This window comes from Gambusia affinis, linkage group LG24 (genome assembly GCF_019740435.1).
Source record: "Gambusia affinis linkage group LG24, SWU_Gaff_1.0, whole genome shotgun sequence".
In the NCBI taxonomy this organism is placed as follows: domain Eukaryota; kingdom Metazoa; phylum Chordata; class Actinopteri; order Cyprinodontiformes; family Poeciliidae; genus Gambusia; species Gambusia affinis.
Genome location: NC_057891.1, coordinates 8957116 through 8977886, shown reverse-complemented (window position 1 = coordinate 8977886; position 20771 = coordinate 8957116). Strand labels below are relative to the sequence as shown.

Genomic DNA, 20771 nt, shown 5'->3' with positions numbered 1-20771 from the left:
TAGTAAGTAGTATCAATTAAAAACTGCCAACTGAAACGCTTACAATGCCAGCTTCAAAATTACAGTTTGTGTTTCAATAATAGACCTTTCCTTCCTCTCACACAGTGTGACATCCCCTCTACTCCCAGGACAAATAATTCAAGATTTCCCACTAAGTTCTTAAAGAAAACTCAGTTAGTAGATTTACTACACAGGAGATTAGAAAGGCCTGATCAGATCATTTCTAAAATTATATACTAGACAATTGATACTAGACAATTATCTGCTAAAATCTGTTCCAACTCTTCGAATCTTGAGGAAGAAAAGGCACGTTTCTATCACGGTTTCTAAAAAACTTTAAATAAAAATTCATCTGATGAGGTCAGCTTACTAGCAAAAACAGTTTTCCATTTCCTTGTTTTGTAATATTTCAAACATTTACACCTAATAATGTCAGCCGGTGGACACCGACTCTCTTCTTTGTTGGGAAGAGAAGAAGAGCGTTGTGACCTCAAACAGGGGCTGAACCACCCTCCAATAAAGCTTTTTGAATTTTGAGATATTTGTTAATCCGACGCGAGCTTTTGTCCCAAGAAGCCGAACCTTCTCACGCTTATCTTCCAAGAAACGTCACTGTGACGATAACGCAACGGCTGGCTGAGCTGCAGTCCCGCATGGCATGCAGTGAAAGCTTCATGTGGAGAGAAGAAGAGCGGAAAGTGTTCCTCTAACACGGCCTGCGATCAAATTCCTTTCAACCGCCGATGTCGGAAAGCGAAACGCTGCGACTCTGCAAGCATGCGGACACCTGTCTGTTTGGAAACGCAAAGTCGAACGAGCCGGAACGTGGGCAGGAAAAACATTAACTCCTTAGCTAACACTGCAAGGATAAGAGAAAATTATCCAAACAAAAACAAGAGGACACAAAAGAAGAGTCTGCAAAAAAAAAAACCATTCAACATTCAACACTTCCTGGTTGAACTTTGACCTCCTGCACAGCTGTGTGCCCAACACAAACAAACGAGTCCAAATGCAAGCTGTTGGCTTCACCGCACGAGTGCAGCGTGTGCAGCCAGCTGCGGTGATTTTCAGTTCTCGTTATTAAATTCCACAGATTAAACTACAAAGATTAACTATTTGCTAATTGGGATGGATTTTATTCAGAGGCGTGGAGAAAGTAAAGGGAAATGAATACAAACGAATGCCAGTGGAACAGGGAAACATCTTTACCATCAGACACTCGCTAAGTTGTTTTTGGTCAATGAAAAAAAAAGAAAAGATTTTATTAAAAATGATAAAAATATAATTTAAAAGGAGAATGAACTAAAAGGATAAAGCATCTGGGGGGAAAAATGTGTCTGAAGCAAATTTTTTTCTACTAAAACAGTTTTCAGGTTTCAATCTGTACAAATTTCCCCCCTGGAACTCTGATACATTTCAAAGACTTGCTGAAATCGGTTAACCAAACTACGCTGCATCTCTGCTGTTGGAACAGCGATGGCTAAGCAAAGTCGTGCGTATAAAATTTGCCAACTCTGCTTTTGGCACGGTGCACCGTTCCGGTTTAAACATCTAAATCCCTTGTGTGATCCAACCAACCTTGATGCACATCGAGACGCTTTTTTGCTTGCATTGCTGCCCCCCCAAAAAAAAGACATTGAAGCTGGACAAATATTTACATTGTACATTCATTGAAGAAAAAACAAAAACAGAACGTCCATATGAAAAATTAAGCTGCCCTTTTTTAAGTGACATGAGAATAACTCCAGCTGACACAACACGCTTCGCTGGGGGAGGCATAGCCGAGGGTTTGCGCACGCATGTGTGTGTTTCTGCCAAAGGGAACCTCCTAAACTAGTTCTCCAAGTCTTCCTGCGCTCCCTGGAAGGCCGAGCCCTGAGCCAGTCGTTATGGGAACAAAACTTTTCCGGCTTCGGATCAGCAGAACAGGAGGTGACTGGTGGACAAGCAGAGAGTTTCATCTAATACACAGGATTTGGTCAATTAGAAGTGGTGATTCATTGGTGTGTGTGTGTGTGTGTGTGTTTGGGGTGAAGCATGAAGGAATGCACGCCCTCAGGCTAAAACGTAAGAGGTTACCCTCAGTATGTGGGGCACACAGAAGGCCGTGTATGTGGCATTTACTCGGCAGGAACCAAACTACTTGAAACCCGCGGACGCACTCAAGAATGCCGCTGTGCATCAACAGCGAGATTGAGCACAAATGACTGTGATGGTGCCGTTTGATATGTCGGCTTTGCCCTCATGCGAACCGACTTTGGATGGCGGCTGCACCCGGGAAGCCCGGCTGGTATTTCAAAATGTAACACGGAACCTGAAGGCTGGAGGAATCTTCTGGGTACGGAGAAGAGGATGCTGTTAATTTAACTAACGGCTCCCGCTGACATACAGCACAGGATGTGGCGGAGGCGGCGCGCACACACACACACACACACACACACACACACACACACACACACACACACACACACACACACACACAGGCAGGCAGGCACAGCTTCGTCCACAGAGACAGGATGGTTTTAATAAAATGTTTGTGTTTAATGATTGGACGTGTCAGCCGCCGGCGTTTCTTCAATTACTCTAAAAGGGGAACGAAATGCAACCAACATGGCTTTTACCCTGAACGGTGTTAAAGCTACCAAGAGTTTACTGTAAAAAATTTCAACCAAACTTACTCGAGATGCAGCTCGTCACCAACAGAACAGAGTCCCATGTTCAGTTTAAATTTTTGGGCAGCTATTTTTGTATTAAATCGTCACTTAATCTGAAAGTAAGCTTCCATTCACTCATTCCTCTGGCGACATCACAAAAGGTAGCCAATCAGAGTTGTCTGTATTGTTGTTCTGCGCTTTTCCTTACTTTTTCAGGCGTTTTGAAGAAAATACATCCTTCGAAAGACTCTACTGGTATTCTGAATGTCTGTGGCAAAACATTTGTGTAAATATCCTGCGAGAGTTTAAGGGAAATTCATCTCGTGTTTTTCAAATTGTTGCTCAAACGTCCAAATCCAGGATTCACCCACTGGAAAAGCAAAAGTTGAATACATGCCGTAAAATCAAGACTCTGACTGCAAAGCTGCTTCAAACTTCACCAAACGTGAGATTTTATGATTAAAACTGGGTTTTGTAAAACAGAATATAAGAAGCTGAGTATTTTTCACAAATTGTCTCAAGCTGAAGCTTTGAGTTTGTTTCATTTATCCAACTCTGTGAACTTTACGAGGCTTTTATTCCACTATTTTTATCGACAAACAAAGAGGTTTCTTAGGGTGTTAGTAAATATTTTATTGCAGGGAAGACATAAAACAGATACAAATAGATGTTGTTGTTTTTTTACAAATTGATTAAAACTACTCCAGGTACAACATGAAATTTTTATTATAAAGGGGAAAAAAAACTAAGAACAAAACAACAAAACTTATTTGCCATTGATTTTGACTGTATTAATGATAACATTGGAAACAGAAACAAAAGGCCAACTAATACGACTCTAAAAAATACGCAAAACATGATGGATGGACGACCGGATCAAGACGTCTGCAAGCTCTTATTAGATTTCTCCAGCCTGCAGCAATCCAATTTTACCAAAAAATAAAAAGAATGGACCAATGAAAGAAAACCACTGAATTGGAAACAAGGTCATGGTCGGACGATGTCTACAGAAGCAGATGAAGATCGCTTGAGCTTCTGCAGCTCAAATAGTTACTTTGGATTGTATTAAAAAGTGCTTTGAACATCCAGACTTAATGATGATAATCAATAATCAGCAAAGCAAAAAGGAAAAAAAAACCCAGCATGGACACCACCAACCTAACGTGCACAGACTCACTGCTCAATGACATGTTGCCTGAGTGTCCATGAATAAATTTCCCGGTTTCCTTTTGATGTCGGCGATATCTGGCAACCGATTCACCCAAAATCCCACTGAGGGAAAATATGAGGCGTTTTGATCTGATCTGACAATACTGCAGCCAAGAAGCACAGCAAAAACAAACCGGACTCCGTGAATGTAATTTTATTCTCTCCAGGCCAAAAAGACTAATTCCACTTTCCCGACCATAACAGAGCGAAACCCGACGCCTGGCCGGCGAGAATTCCCCAAAACCAGCAAAATGCAGCGAGGCAGCCGAGCTGAAAGGAGTATAGTCCATGATTATGATTATAGGTAGCCGCAACAGGAAGTAATACCTGAAAAGACTGAAAAAAGAAAATTTATCTTAAAAGCTAGGGCTTAAGATGGAATTCCACTGTTCACGATTAAGAAGTTATTAAACTAAATGAATAACATTTGGTTATAATGTCTAAATTAACAGCATCTCTTTGGGCATTTACACCATTTACCTACTGTCAAGCACAGTGGTGGAGGGGTGATGATGTGGGCTTGGGTTGCAGCCACAGCCGTTCGGTGCTTTGCAGTCAATTCAATAATAATAAAAAAAACTTTATATAACCCAAAAGAAAATTAGATTAAAAGATCTCTGGTAGAAGTCAGTGTTGCAGCAAATCTGAAGACGCTTCTGACTGAAGACTACGGCCATATGCCTCGTGACAAGCTGACAGCTCAGAGACAATCTTCCACACAGAGTTGACTATGATTTTTTTTCCCCCGCAATTTATTCCAAACCGGCTAGCTAACAGCTAAAGCTAAGTCTGCGAGCTGTGCTTATATTAAAACTCCTCAGAAGTCTATTTATCACAGTTCCTCTTCTCCCGATGATTGTTTAAAAGTCCAATTACAAAACAACCTTGAAATTAAGTTTGAATGATGATCTTGTTCCTCTTATTTTGCATATTTAGCCGGGGATAATAAAGCTAATTCCACTAACTAATTGCCCCCCCCACGCATAACCTTGCCAGAAAGCCACTTCTTGGTGTAAAGAGAGGGAGGGGGGGAAAAAAAACAAACAAAAAACAGAATCAGTACAACGTTAGGATTCAAACAGAAGGAATGAAAACTGAAACGCGAAACCGCCGCAGACAGTTGGACCACCCACCATGCTGGTAATTGATTGCCGCGTCGACCGTGTTTGACATCGCCGCTCTCAGAAGCAGGATCAGAGCATCAGCGCGCGGGCGCACACAGCCACGGCTCACCCAGAGGTAGCAGACAGCAGGAAAGCCACGACTAATCAATCGTCCTCGCAGCCGGAGTCGACAGGGTGACTGGAGGATTAGAGCGTTTCCCCTTGAGATTCTACAGTCGCACGCAGCTCTGCGGCACGTCCGCACACGAAACAAAACGGAGCTACTGTACTGTCGTTGGTTTACACGTAAACGGAAAGTAAACAGAGCGGTGATCTCAGAAATGATCTTGAATCTCCAGGCTGACCAGCAATTAAAGCGCACCGACTTCCACGGCAACACCATAAAGCAATAGACTCTGTTGCTCTAATTTGACCCCCCCACCACCTCCAAAAAAATATCAAGCTGTGCAGTTTATTAAATATTCATCTAGCTTCAGGACTCAGACGAGAGAAACACTTCCAGAATACATTAATAAACAACATTTTATCACCATTTTTAACAGCAATTCGGGGGTGAGATACTGCATAAGAGCACTTCCTGGAAAGGACAACGTTGCGTTTGCATTCGTTCCTTGTTTCAGAAACAAGATGTGGCAGCACATCCAACTGAAAGCAGATGACTTGCACTGCGTAACAAGATGTGGACCACTTTTTTCCTCCCTCTTTCTGGCATTAAATAGGAGTAAACCTTTCTTAGGAAATACCAAAATAACGTAACCATCAGAATAATAGTGATGGGTAGTTTAAATATTTTATTAGACTTTATTAAAGTTCTAAAAGTCACTGTAAATGCATTTAAACTCCATCCAGTTTCCTTCTTTGCTGGAATTTTGGCTCCTTCAAGTCTGAATTGCTTTTGTATCTTTTCATATAGTGTATGCAAGTCTCTAAAGTCATTCAGTCCTCTTATAACAGCGGTTAAAACATGCTGTGGATCTACTTACTGGTTTCAGAGACCTTCACAGTCACGGGGTTGGAGGTTCTCTCCGCCACCTTGTGCCACCGCCCTGCTCCTCCTCCTGTGATGCGTCCTTCCTCCATAAAGGCTTGAACCCGGCAGGTATAGATCCCGCCGTCCCTGCCGCTCACGCCCCTGACCGCCAACCTGTAGTCGCCGTCTCCAGTCTTCTCCAGGCTGGCATCGCCTCCTTTCGAGGCCGCGCTGGCGCTCACCACGCCGCTGTGGTTCACGGTGATGATTTCGCGATCGTCGGCCAGCCAGGTCACCTCCAGGGAGAGGGCGCGCAGGTTGCCGGCGGAGACGCGGCAGAGGAGGGTCAGCGTGTTGCCGGGAGACAGTAGCAGTGAAGAGGAGGATGGCGAGGAAGGCGAAGATGAAGCTTTCACATTGAGGGAACGATCTTAGGACAGAAGAAAAGCACAGGATCCAGATTAAAGTTGCACAAAATTGATTTATTTATTTATTTTGCATAACGGGTGAAAAAAAAAAAAAAAGATGCTAACTTCACACTGTTTTGGTTCTTGGAAAGGGAAAATTTGGAAACACTTTTGATTCCAATGAAATGCTACAAACATAAACATTACATTAGCTTGGCTCGCTAGCATCATGCTCAAACATGAAAGCTAGCATTATGATAACTGTGTGTCCAGAACTCACATTTTAGTTGGACCGGTTTTTAACAAATGGTAGAGAAGTTTATAAATATAATTCTTATCCGAAAGTAAGTAAAACTACAGGAGGCTCTCTTGTTATGGTAGCTAAGACTGTAACTAGTAACACTAATTTAATTTAGAGGGTGTCCAAATGATGGAACAGTGGAAAATTCTGTTTAATTTTAGGAGTCTATTTGATCATAAGTGTTTGACAGAATCTATACAGAAAATAAATGATGAAACTTAATCTCTGATGTGGCTTTAAAAATAGAGCAACACCTCAAACTGGAAACTGAAGGGTGAAAGGCGGACTCTTTCCCATGGCGTTCCTTCAGCAGAGATGACATTTACAGACCCATCCGATGATAAAAAAAAAATAAAAAAATAAAAAATGGGCCGGTATATTAAAAACGTCAGTCTTTCCTGTGTATCTTTACACCATCAATAGGATCAGCGGTTTGAATATTATCTCTAGTAGCAACGTCAAAGCAAGTAAAACGGGAAGGAGTCTGTGTGCGGAGTCTGGAGGAGGACAAAAGGGACAAAGCAGACTCTGTTTGACTTTTCTCATCCTCTTTACCAGAGCCAGTAAGTCAATACGAAGCGACTGGGCCACAATGACTCGAGTCCTAGACCTGGTTGTGCTGTTCATGTTTGGTTTCATTAGAAACCACTGGGTGCTCTCCAGCACTTAAGAGGATATGGTAACCTAGAGAGACAGAAGATATGGTCTCCACAGCAACTTCAGTGAATGACTGTGTCTGGCAGACACAGTCCTGCAGACAGGATAAGGCAGAAAGAGGGCCGTTTTAGGGTCACGAGCCTCCTGGGAGAGAGCAAGATGGAGAGCAGAGAGAGGCTCGGTGAAGAGAATCCCTCTAAAACAAAGAGAGCCACACAACGGACTGGGAACTCTCCCACGTCCCTCGCTCTTCTCACACTTCTCGTCGGCACCAGGAGCCGTCCCTTCGCGTGGCGACTCCAAAACTATCTGTTGCAGGGAGATGTCTTGACGACACACGAGCCTCACTCTGCAGAGTTTTCATTTAAAGGCATCCTTTGAAGGCGGGCTGCCAACCAGCTTTGATCCGTTTTAAGCAACAGAACTAAAAAGGTATTCAGATTTGAGGCGAAGGACAAACGGAGCCCAGGGAGAGCAATAAAGCGCAGAGCATCAAGGCACAGACCGGCAGGAATTGATTTCCTCCACAAGGCAATCGGGCTTATGAGCAACGGAGGCAATGAGTCACTCTTTTTTTTTTTTTTTTTTTGATGAAGTGCCATTCGACACAGATTGATTCTACATGCCATTCAAGCAAGTTGGAAATTAACTCTCCCTTTCTTTGTGTTCCTTCAACACTCGTCTTTCACCTCACAGAGAAACAATCTGAGGATACCTTGTGTCAACGCCAGCATCTTACAATGTAAGATGTAGTTCTGGGTTGAGCAGCAGACATCAGAGTCATCAACAAAGATCCTGGATTTACTGCTTTGGACAAACAACATTTACAGAGTTCTCCATGCTTCAGAAGAACCTTTTTTTTTTTTCCTCTCTCTTACATTTTTAAGGATAATGGACACAAGGTCTTGCAAAAATACTCTACCTTTTCAAATCTTCTGACATCCACAAACTACATTTGCACGTTTTTGAGATTTTATGACAGATTAAGAGAAAGTAGAGCATAACTTTGATGGAAAGTTAAAAGATTTCTTTAATAAAGTATGAAAAGTGGAGTTCTGGCTGTATGTTCACAGTTCACCTCTGCCCTGTTCTCCAGACGTCCCTCCACCCCCCAACAGGTCTTCCATCAGGGTTGACATGTGTTTAGTTCCATCCGTCTTCTCATTTCTCAGATTTCCGCACAACTACGAGCTGCTGACAGATTGTCAAACCGTCGATCTCACAATCGTGCACTGCTTTATCTCGCTCTCTCTCTCTCTCACACAAAAAGCTCAATAAAACACATTGAAACTTGTAGCAGGACAAAAAAAATGGACAGTTTTGAACACAAGCATTGGGTGTTAAAAAAAAAAGAAAAATCCAAGAATTTCCACGCAGATAAAATGAATTCATCTAAATTGTCCACATCAAAACGGTCATAAAAGAGCAAACTGGTGATAGCAGCAGCATCTATCTGAGCACAGTGCTCTAAAATCTGTCGTGCAGTCGCTCGCATCTTTTCGTTTCACACATTCTTCCCATTTGTTAAAGCCTGCTGCTTACATTACCCACAATGCAGTCTGACTGCCAACATTTGGGAATGAGATTCTAACACAAATTGTGTCTAATGTAGCCTAAAGCCTGAAGCAGTGATTAGGAGGCAGCTGCTAAGCTCACTCTGTAACAAGGAACCACATCAGACTCCATACTTGGTAGTTTTACTGGTAAAACGAAGAGACTTAAAAACACAAACTCGGGGTCGTTTTTCTTACTTGTAGGAGTGACGGAGACGGCCCCCATCTCCTTGGAGCTTTCCACAATCTTCGTCCACTTCCCTCCGCTTTCATGCGTCCATTCCGACCCCGTGCAGGCGTACGTCCCTTCGTCGGACGCGGTGACCCTGGAAATCACCAGCTGGAAGGCGCCGCTCCTGCCGGGAACCAGGCGGAGGTCCCCGTCAAGGTAGCGGCGGGTGAACCTCGGACCCGTGACGACGTCTCCCTGGGGGCCAAACGTGAGGATCTCCTCAGAGCCGCCGCCGGTTTTCACCAACCAGGCGACGGACAGGTAGGTCAGGGAAGGGAAGGCCAGTTCTCGCGTGGCGTTGCAGGAAAGCGTGAGGTCGTGTCCCTCTTGGACGACCGGGGGCGGCGTCTGGGGGGTCACCTTGAGGGTGTTAGGGATAACTAATGGGGGGGAGAACAGGAAGACAAAACTTTATGAAGGAATGAGTAAAACGCTAACCAGGTAAAAAACGATGAACATTCATTTTAGAACCATGTGCAACCAAACAGGTCACCCTGCATGGTTATTTAGCTCCATCCGTCTTCCTCAAGCTTGATGCTGCCATCACCAAGTTTCATACGACTGTTTTCTTCAGGGTTTTTCTCAACAGATTTTGCTTGCAGACCATAACATTCAGTTCCCCCATCTGAGCGAGCGATCTAATGATCCGATTCCCCAACCACTACATTTGCAAGAACACGTCTTTTGTTTTTAGTGAGGGCTTTTTCTACTCATACATCGACACTGTGCACTTACAGAACTCGAGAAATGTTATTTTAAGTCATTGGCACCAGAAAAAAAGACAAAGGAAAATGCAAGACATTTGCAGTTTTATTTTTGGTGTAAGTCTCGGTGCGATCCAATACACAGGAGAAATAAATTGCACCAAAAGTAACAGGAAGATTTCTTTGGTTGTGACACAAAGTTAACCTGAAGGGTGATGACTCAGTTTCTCAGCCGTTGGTGAGACATTAACGAGGCGGAGCAATGAATTCATAAACTACGATGACCTTTAGACATTTCTACATCACCAAACAGCTTTCCGTTTAACCAGACACAATTCACACACCTTATAAGAAATAAATTAAGCTTTGCTGGTAAATCTACTCGCGGTAACATGACCAGGGTCGCCGCTAAAAGCAGAAACAAAGTAATGAAACGGTTACAGTAGAAGGCAGTGGACGTCTGATTGCATGTGTGGCAGAAAACACACCCAGGGAGTGTTCAGGTAACCTAATAAACTCTCCCTTTCACTTCCACACAACGGCCTTAGCTCAACTCTTTTATGCCAGACTTGTTTTGTTTTGAATTCACAGCTCAGTGCGGCGATCAGGCGGCGTCCGAGCGGGTTCCGACAGAGCGGCCTGTGACACCGCCGAGACCATTTTCTTACTGAAACCAACCACATGACTCACTTCGAGAAGTCTAAAATAAAACCGGGGGCGTCTTCCCCCCCCCCCCTTCCCTTCATGACTGTTTTCAGTTGAATCCACATCCCATCGTTTCACGATGGGGAAAAGTGAAGGAACAGACGGGAGCTTTGAGGATGGGAATGTGAGCGGCGGGGATACGGGGAGTTAATAATGCCGAATGGCAACCTCACAGCAGGGTTTGCCTGTCTGCACAAGGGCTCTGCTTCATTAGCTCCACCAACATGTTTAGATTTTCAACACAATGTGTCTCTTTTACTGAAAATTAGCTAGAAGCAGAATGACATTTTCTTTCTCTCTGTAACACATGAAGGAGAACATTTGACTGCAGGTGTCATCTAAAGATGTAACAACCTCTCCTGCCTCTAAGCTTCATTTTTAAAAAAAAGACCAAACAGTATGTTACTAAATACCTTACTGCTGAAAGATTTGTAGATGAAGAAATTAAAAAAAGAAAGATTTGTAGGTCACAGTTGAACCCTCGCAAGTGAAATACAAAGTGATTATGTGGAAAAAGCAAACTTTGCAAGAAAAACATTTAATCACTGAATGGCTCCTTAATATAAATGATTATTGTGAGATTTGCAACAAATTGTAACTTGCAGTTTCATTCTCAACCCAGGTGAATCAACGGCAGACGAGGCTTACCAACAAGCGCTTTTAAATGCCTGGAAAGAGTTCCCGTTTGCCAAGTCTCTAAATCCCTGCAAGTTTCCAATTGTCCTCAATGGATGAATCCTTATATAAATATTCACTTTATGACAGAGTTTCTGTGTTGCATGATGCCCGAATTTGGTGGTTGAAGAACAACACCAGTCTTATAGGTCGGATTTTTTTACATCAAATTTTGAATAAAGTGGCTCCACAATAACTGTAACATGCACATTTCAATGGAAACCTTCAAAAACACCGGTTTCTGATTCCCACGGCATGATACTGCCACCACCTTATCTGACAGTCTCGGAGGTAGTTATGAACAAAATCATGAATAAGCCGTTCGTTTTAGTTTTATTACAGCAGGAGGTTTTTTTTATTCAAACACTTTGTGACAAAGGCACAGCATTCTACAGTGAGCAACAACCATATAGCAATGCATGCTATCGACACAAATAAATAGTAAATCTGAACCTCCTCCATTGTAGAAGGAAGCTCATTATTTTAGCCCCATCAAAGTCCCAGCAGCTCCCAGCGTTCATGAGCTCCGTCTCTAAATTTGTCCAGTTTGGAAAGCGATTCTAGTCACGTTGAAAATGTGGCCAACAAGAGGCAGATGGCCCAGAATAAGAAGAACATAGTTGTGCATTGTTGGAATTACACGGACGGCGCATTTACATCCCATAAGACAGACTTTGCTTTGGACGCAAAAAACTAAAAAAAACTCAGATTTTTTTTTTAATTTTGTTTTTTTAGTCCAACTCATATCACCAAATGAAAACACGGCTTTCTGTAGAGCTATTAAACTAAAGAGATCAATGAAAACATACAACATCTAAAAATATCAAATAGTAAAAGGTATATTTTATGTTACTAGCTTGAGAAAACCTTATTTTCCATTTAATTTACTGGAATTCCTGTAAAATTTTATCAAGATCTGGAGTTCACTTTCATATTAACCAAGAGTTTATGTTAGCATTAATAACTGAGAAATAACTTGTTTTCTCAAGTTGATGAAGTCACTTGCTGTCTAGCAGGAAACAGACACAACAGCTTCATTAAATCAGTAAAACAAGCCCCTCTCCTCGTTTTTCCTGATACTCTTTCTGCAGTCTTATAATTTTTGAAATACCAGAATGTCAAGCTCACCTTTTTTACGAGTCTGTAATAAGTATTGTAGGATTATCTAATCTCAACAAACTGTAGGAAGTGAAGAAAAAAAAATTGAGTCATTGGAACCAAGCCAATACCAGAGTCCCTAAAGGACGGACCAATCAGGTGAGAAGAGTTTGTAGTTTCTGAATGAGTAGGACAAAATATGAGGCTTAACTAGCAAAAAAAAATAAAAACTGATTTTCTTTGTGGTACCCTTTTAGTAGCAACAGGAAATTCACTTTTTAAAATGGGCACCAAAACGTCCAGCATGCTTCGACCTGGAGACTCAATCCCTTTCAGTCGTCAAAGATGCTCAAGTTAGTTATCAAGAGATTATAATAATAATAACAGTAAGATGGATCCATTTTGATGTTGCTGCACTGAGCCGATAACGAGGAAGGTACAAATAATTGTGTTTTGTTCTGCCTATTAAAACGAGCCTAAAAGGCTCAGCAAACTTCCCCTGTTCTTACATAAACAAACATCCTCGTCGTGGCAACCAGAACGCCGCGCGTGTTCCTGTTCAGCTCTCGAGCGGTGGAGGTCTAACTCACCGCGACTTGAAGCACGCGAGCGGATACACGCGTGTAAATGATTGCGAATGCTGATACATATGCTTAGCATGCACACCAGGAGCTCGCTCGCATGCAAACATGGCCGCCTTGTTAATTCAGGTCTAAATTTAACAAGGTGTCTGGGGAGCTGAGCTGGGAAGCAGAGAGCGGCTGAACATGATGGTGCATTATGGAGATAACTAACCTGCTGTCTGATTACGCTCTCCGTCACTTCTTCTCCTAAAATGTAGGTGAGAAAGATCCCGTCTTTCTCCTCCCGTGCAAGACGGGGTGTTTTGCTTCTTTAAAGGCAACAAATGTACCGAGCTGGGAGAGGGTTTTGGTTTTCAGGGCCTGGGTTACCAAACAGGAAGCTTGTTCTTAATTATGAAACGGAAAGCCAATTAAAACCAAGGGGAATCGGCTGAGAATATGTGGAGACGGCACGGTCAACTTCGTGAATGGTCTCAGCTCCACGCAGCCAGTTTGTCACCGTCGATCTCAAATCAGAATCCGAGGCGCTCGCATGCAAATCAATACCGATGGTTGTTTTTTCCTCTGGGATCAGGCGGGCTGAGATCATATCGAGTTTGAGTCGCAAATGTCATTCATCAGATTAAAAAAGGAAAGTAAAGTACTTTCCCAGGAGGGTAAACTGTTGCCCAACAGGTTGCATTCATTGTAATACTGGCTTAATACTTCCTCTTTACAATGAATGCAAACAAACTGAGGTGGATTTGTTTCCAGTTCTGTATCTGTAATCAAATGAGTTGTTCTGTATTAAACATGAACCTTCTCTGAAGTGGTTTTAGTTTCATTTTTTTTTTTTTTTTTTTTTTTTACCAAGTTGCTGTTATGTTTCAGCTCAAAGTTTCACTTTTATCTCAGAGCCACCTTGGGCTCAGAAGTACAACCAGACAAAAAGTGCAGAACTGCAAGTCTTGGCTGAAGCCTGGCTTGGAATTCAAACCGACTTAAACATCAACAACAATCACAAGATGCATCAACCTGCATTCATATTTTATAACACAATAACTTTACGATTAGGAAACCCCAGAAAAATGCTAATGTGAGAGGGCCTGGCTGACCTTTCTTGACCTCCTCTTAAAAGTTTATTAATAATTTCAAAATGACAGAGCCACAAACTAAATATTTTCCAATGCAAAGCAGCACTAGTGTAGCAACATAGCATGAACATTTGTTAGGCTTATCACCAGACTCAACAACGTTACTATGAAACAACAGTGGCCGTATTTCCGCGAATCCGCTAATAGCCGAGCTAATTTTTCCATCAGGGGTTTTTGCTAACTTTGACAACATTTAGCACTCTCACCTCTAGTCCTTGAAAATGTTTCTAGAGTGTTTGCAACTTACTGAGCTGAACCTGCGTGCTTTTAAGTTGCAAAAATGCCACAATGATTAGCTAACACAGGATTAGACAGTAACTGGAAAAATAAACCCTCTTTGTGCTGAACGACCGCTTCGTCCAACGCTTTCAGTCGCACAATGTCATTCAGATTCTCTCCAAATCTCCATCTCTCTGGTTCTAACTTGACATTAGCGAAATACTCCCACCTGACATCTGCTCTCCTCCACCAGAGTGTGTGCTCTACGTGTGTGTGCATGCCAGCAATTGTCTAAAACCAGCGTTCACACAGCGTGTGTGCAGGAGGATATAAATAGATAGTTGTAGTGAGGAATGGAGAAAGCTGCTAAATGAACCAACTGAAAACCAGTACTGTGAAACACGGTGGTGGCAGCATCATGATGTGGGGATGCTTGGACAGAGTTTATTGGAAAAATGTTGCCTTCACTCAGATTTCTTCCCTTCTTACCCCTGAGCTGGACCTGAGCATTGTAGTTGCCGCTGGTGGTCGGGTCGGTACTCGGCGTTCGGCAGAGGTAGAAACCGGCGTCCGTCAGCTTCACCTCGCCGATCTTTAGCTCCGCCTCATTGTCCTGGAGACGCACCACCGAGATGTCACCGGACGCGACACGCCTGCTGAACAAAGAGTCCGAGAAGCCGGACTCGAAGGTGGAGATGATCCTGATCTTTGGCCCGGTTACTTCCCTGGACATCTCCCAATCGAAATCCTGCAGGGCAGAGGAGGAGAACGCCGCCGTCCGGTCGGTGAACCGCCATTTTCATATAGTCAAACAATCTTCCATCATCACTGTGGTTAATCATTTTCAGCAAAGCAAAAAAAACAAAACAACAATTAGCATAAACGCCAAGACATTACCTGCTCACTGGGTCCTCCATAGTCGTTGACGTCACACCGGATGGAGACCGGCTGACCTTCCACCCTGATTAACGGACCAGGAGACACCGTCACCACACGGGCCGAGCATCCACCTGGAAGGACGGACAAAACAGCACAGATTAACCCTCTAATACACGACAGAGACTTGTCTGGCACTCAACACCCACATTGTCCATGTTTAAAATGAAAAGTTGATGTGTGGATGTTTATGCCGGTTTCTGCAAGACGTTTTGCTCGTTCAAGCCACAAACAAAATGCGGAGAAAACAGGCAGGTAAAGTCAGCCTGTGGCTCCCTGAACGGCTCACAGGTGGAGTTTTGTACTTCACGGGGAGGCGGGTGATGTTTTCACACTGTAGCTCTGTTTCGACACGTACAACAGATACCAAGACTCGCCACAGGCTGGGCTTGTCGTGACCTGAGGGAAACACGGACCAGGGACATTCATCATGACATGACGCAAAACCCAGTCGAGCAGGGGCCGCACTTTTCTAACTTTCTGTGCGCGGATTCTGACGCAGTGCGCTGAGTCATCCCTCATTTTGTTCCAGTTTCTTTCTAAGAAGCCACACTTTGATGCAATTTTTTTCGAGATGACTTTTTGAGGTGAATACGTCTCTAGGCTTTAAAAAGCTTTATTTGAGCTTTTGCTGCTTTTCTCACACCGGGCGCCATTCTTTTGCAGTAACATGACCTGGATGATGTTGTCAGCTGTTAGTTCACCTCATTTGATTTTAAAACATTTTAAATTTCCCATCTAGCGGCAAAAAGCTCCACCTTGTCTAGATGCTAATTGCACCGAGTTGCTGCCTCGTTGGGTCTAAAGCTGAAAACTAAATCGGTTTTGGTTTTAGGAGATGCCCACATGAAGAGGCCTCTGGGTGAAACTGAGGAGTTCGTCTCTATCGGAGCTTATGGAAGGGAGCCAGCTGTTATTTCTGTGAGCATGCACAGTGTGGGCTTCTTCAGCTTCCAACGAGTCAAGATGTTGTAAAATAAGAAACCCGGCGCATCCTGGAGGTGCCCCATAGCCGGATTCATCTTTAACTCCTTGGCTGCTGGACCTTTAGCGTGCCCACAGCGTGATTCACACGGCGAAGGAAGCAAATCCAGCGTGGGTTGTGATGTTGAACAATCACATCTCAAATGGGTTTTGTGGGGGTTTTTTTTTGTGTTTCCCCCACTTTCTAAAATATAAAAAGTTGAGGCAAATTTTCAACAGTAGCGGCAGAAGTAAACAGAGCAGCCATGTCCTTCACGCAGACACTGTTTGTTCAGTTAGAAGCAAACCAAGGCCTGATAAGCCGGACTGGCAGCCGCATGTTTTACCCACACAATTCCTCTCTTATCAATTCAAAATTTGAACTTTCCAATCTGATTTGAGCTGAAAGCTAAAAAATGAAGTCAAAGATTATATATATATACACATATATAATTTGAGTTCACATTCAACGGGTCCAAATTTGGTTTCTATTTCTGATTTGAGCTCAAACGGCTACACAGAGCACCTCTTCCATTTCCATTGAGCTCACTTTCTAACTCTGGCAAAAAGTGCTTCAGCGGTTCTTACTGCGCCCGGCGCCGCCGGTCTGACCCCGGGGTCATTAAATAAACATAAACTACGGTTGTAAAAATCAAACCAACCATTTTAGAAAAACCAGCATTTGAAAACATGCACTTTATTGATTCCTGCAGCTCGGAGAAAAACCTGATTCCTGTTGGCTCCTGCAGACATATCACCTGAAAACTTCATCAATATTTGTAGTTTGTTTTTATTTTTATTTTTTTATGCTGATTCTGGAGGAAAAATGTGAGAAAACATGACAGGATCATCAAAATCTGTTTGTTAGAGTCTGGATTCAGGCCATGAATGACTAAAAAGCTGTGCTGATGCACTCGGTTTATTCCAGGAGAGAAATTATACAGTCTGGCAGAAACATTAAAGCAGAAGTCTGACCAACAGGCGGCTTTCTCATGTGAATCTGACTGTATGTGTGATATTTGAGCGACCACAAAACAGGAACTAATTCGCCAGTGGAGACTCAGAACAGGCAAAATAAAAATGCTGTGAGCCTTATTAAACTTTAGTTTAGAAGCTAAAGATCAAAGTTGGCGGCTTCTGTGAGATCTGGTGTGTGCTTAAGTACAGAAATGCAAAACTGCAGCGACATCTGATCGTCTTTCCCTGAGAACTAATTTAAGCCAACTCTCTCCCCGCTCTCACGTGCGTTCACGTCGGAGAAGCCCACTGGAAGTGACAGGGGCGGTGTTGGCGAAACAGAAACAAACGATGCTGTTCATCACAGAGGTCCAGCTCGCTTTGACTAAAGGCTGGTTAATGGGGCCCTGTCCCCTCACTCTGGACAAATTGGTCTCGAGGGAAACGCAGTCCGACAGGCTAATGAAAGGTTAGCCTGAGAAAACAACCAAAAAGCAGGGAAAATACAACAACTATGACGTCTCACCGCAGACGGTAAAGAAACAGGATGTGTAGAAGTGCAGTTTAAGTAAATGTGAGGCGATAATCTTACTTTGCCAAGAGATATTTCCCCAATTTCTGCCTGTAGATTAACTCCTACTCTGTGCAGAATCTGCTCTGCTCTCATGTTTTGCTGATGACTCTGTAATTTCAGCAGTTGATGAGTTTATCACCTGACTTCGGTTAAGTAAAGCAGAACATGGACATTACTTTCTCACATTTACTTAGTATGCCCTTACTGACACCTCTATGATAAAATTCACTTGTATGTTTTAGATGTTCTGACATCTAAAACATACAAGTGATGCACCCAAAACCACTCAAAATTGGTTATTTTTTATTTTTCTTTAGTAAGAATAGATAAGTTAAAGAATTCAGCTCATTTCCCAGTTATTTATGTTGTCGTTTTAATTCAGTTTAAGTGTTTCTATTCAATTTTTTTCCTACTTTGTGTCTTTAAATACAATAAAGAACAATGAAAATGTGGATTTTTTAACTCAACAAGAAACGCTTTTAAAACCTTAAAATGCAGAAAATTTAAGGGGTATTGGAGATATAATAGATATTACGTCCTTATTAGATTCATATTAGGTTTCTTTTTACTGGTAGATGTGATCAAAACCAAAAGGAAGTGGTTCCACTGTAATATTACATGTTTGTCAGTCATGAATTGAAGGCTTGGCTGATCATTTCTCATGCACCAAATGCCATTTGGGAAAAATGCATTTTTAGATCATTTCCCTCTTATTGCATAATGGTTAGTATAAACTAAAACTTATTGCTTTGCATTTTGCGTTATGGTTCTCATTGTCAGTTCGGGTAAAAGAAAAACAATAAACATCGTTAAATCATGCCCAATTTCACTGGTATTTAGCTGCAGTCGCTGATTCTTTTCCTCCAAAATTTGAGCCGCTACCACCAGGTAACAGTGATTTAAGTTTAAAATGCATTCAAATAAAGACATTATTACACTTCCAGTGTGTGCCGAATCGTCTGATGGACTGTATCAATGGCGATTTTGTTTTGAATAACTTAATTACCAACTCATGAGCATGCGAAATAACAAAAGAGTTAAATTCGCATATTTCCAAAGGGGAATCCGTATGACTTCCAGTCTGGTACGAGCCATAGGAGTTAATCAGTCATTAACAATCAAGCAAATATAGAGGTGTCTTACCGATTAATAAAAGACCAAAGGCGAGAGCAAGGAAACCGGGTTCCATGTTCACCACTCTCCTACTCTGCCGTCCTCCTTTAGTCCTTAATTTCCCCACGTCCTTTGTCCTGTGCTGGGACAAGAAAAAACAGCCCTCCCGTAGATAGAGGGTCAAACCCTAATGAAACTCTTGGCGGTCGGTCCGCTGCGCTCCGTACACACCCCGAGCGAAGCCGCAAAAAGCCCAGAAAACGAGCGCACACCCGGCGTATCCTAATCCAAAGAAATGAAGACCCGGCGAGAGCGTTCCCACGATTCTCCACACGCTGACATGACTGAGCTGCTTTTAATAGTGTGGGAGCGAAGCAGACACATCCACAGACTGACTAAGGCTGATTGGGAAGGAGGAAAGGAGAGAGAAGAGAAAGAGACAGGCCGGAAGTTAGGTGAGCAAGGAGGAAGCGGGGAGGTCCCAGGTGGAGCTACTGACGCTTTTCATGACATATTAATACTCACCGAGTATAAAGTGGGTAGTAGGTAGTTACATTTACATTTAAAAAATTCCCTTTGAGAGTTTTTATTATTTTATTTTATTACGCTGCATTTTTAAAAAAGTTTTACTTGAGTAATTTTATTATGAAGTCTCGCTAGTCTCACCGCTGAATGAAAAACAAACGTCTTAACCAAAAACTCTCCCGGCAGACATACACCTAAAGTTTTTTTTGTTAAAATTTCATACGTTTTTTTTTTATTGAAAGGAACTGATTTAGAAAAGTTTCCTTCTGACTAATTGATTGTTTTGTTACTTATCCTAATTATTGTCATTTTGGTCCTCAAAATATCAACATTTCGGTCCATCTGATGACGTAATTTTCAAATATTAAATGATTGACAATTTTCATCAGTTAGTACTTGAGTAGACTTACTTTTGTAGTCTTACTTGAGTAATTTCTTGGGACGTCGGCTGCTTATTACTTTTCCTTGAGTAAAAATAAGTTGAAGTAATGCTAATTTTAGTTGAAAATATTACTTATTGCTTAGTGTCAGCAATATTTCTTGGCAATAAATATTCTACCATTGGAAATCCTGTTTAAGATTTCCCTCTTAAATGGAGCCACAGTTGTCACAAAAACACATTAGTACACTATAATTGACACTCCAATGCTGAACAGTTTTTGGTGGAGGCAGTATGATGGTGCGTGCCGGCAGCTCACTCTCTGGAAAACACACGCTTGTCATCCTAATATTAGGAGATTCCAAGATGGCGGTTGTTGTGCAAGCCAAGCTGTCATGTTTCACTTTCTCTCTGATGGCCGCTCTTTTCTTCAGTGATGACGCACTCCTGTTGTCAGTTCCAGTCCTGCGGTTAGGCCCATGCTGGGAATCTACCCAGAGCCGCTACACGGGTCAAAGTTCAAGCCTCAGTCAGCCTCTCTGCGGGCAGAGGAGGAGGAGGAGGAGTTTAGGGTTGCAACCTTAGGGTCAAAGGTTGCTTATCCAATTCACGACGTGTGTTAGTGTGTGTGCGAATCCACTCCCTGCATTTTAGCATCTGCTGCAACACAGCAAGCAAAACACGGAGGTTAGAGCATTCTCTGGCTTCCGACGCAGTCTGATTTATTTTATTCACATACTTTGAATAGGACATTTTAAAATAGATTTAAATGAATGTGAGGCAAAGCTCAGCATTTCATTCATAAGTTACGCCTGTGATGATTTAGAGCGCAGCTGATATGACGTTAGAGCGCCATCTTCTGGCTATGAACAAGTTGCGCAACACTACGGCGTCCTTTTTCTCTTTATTTGACTAATCTTCGAATATCCCCAGAAAATGGTCAAACAAATCTAAACTTGTGCACTAAATTCCGCTTTTATAACTCATCAAAACCTATATATTTATTACAATATTTGCAAAAGAAATGCTTAAACCACAGAAAATCTGAAATTAAAACCAAAACGATGTCCACGATGTGTTCACATGTGCTGTTTATTCA

At 42.5% G+C, this 20771-nt stretch overlaps 1 protein-coding gene across 1 annotated transcript in view; it reads right to left on the bottom strand.

Annotated features, from left to right (window-relative positions):
* The window catches only part of ptgfrnb (prostaglandin F2 receptor inhibitor b), a 48303-nt gene extending 29045 nt beyond the window's left edge, over nucleotides 1-19258 (bottom strand). The window contains exons 1-5 of the mRNA XM_044109262.1: nucleotides 18799-19258; nucleotides 15123-15235; nucleotides 14715-14973; nucleotides 9074-9487; nucleotides 5971-6387 (exon numbers count right to left, since the gene is read on the bottom strand). Coding sequence (XP_043965197.1) covers nucleotides 5971-6387; nucleotides 9074-9487; nucleotides 14715-14973; nucleotides 15123-15235; nucleotides 18799-18844 — 1249 coding nt within the window. The 5' untranslated portion in view covers nucleotides 18845-19258. The remainder of the gene's footprint in view (nucleotides 1-5970; nucleotides 6388-9073; nucleotides 9488-14714; nucleotides 14974-15122; nucleotides 15236-18798) is intronic.
* Between the last annotated feature and the right edge of the window lie 1513 nt (nucleotides 19259-20771).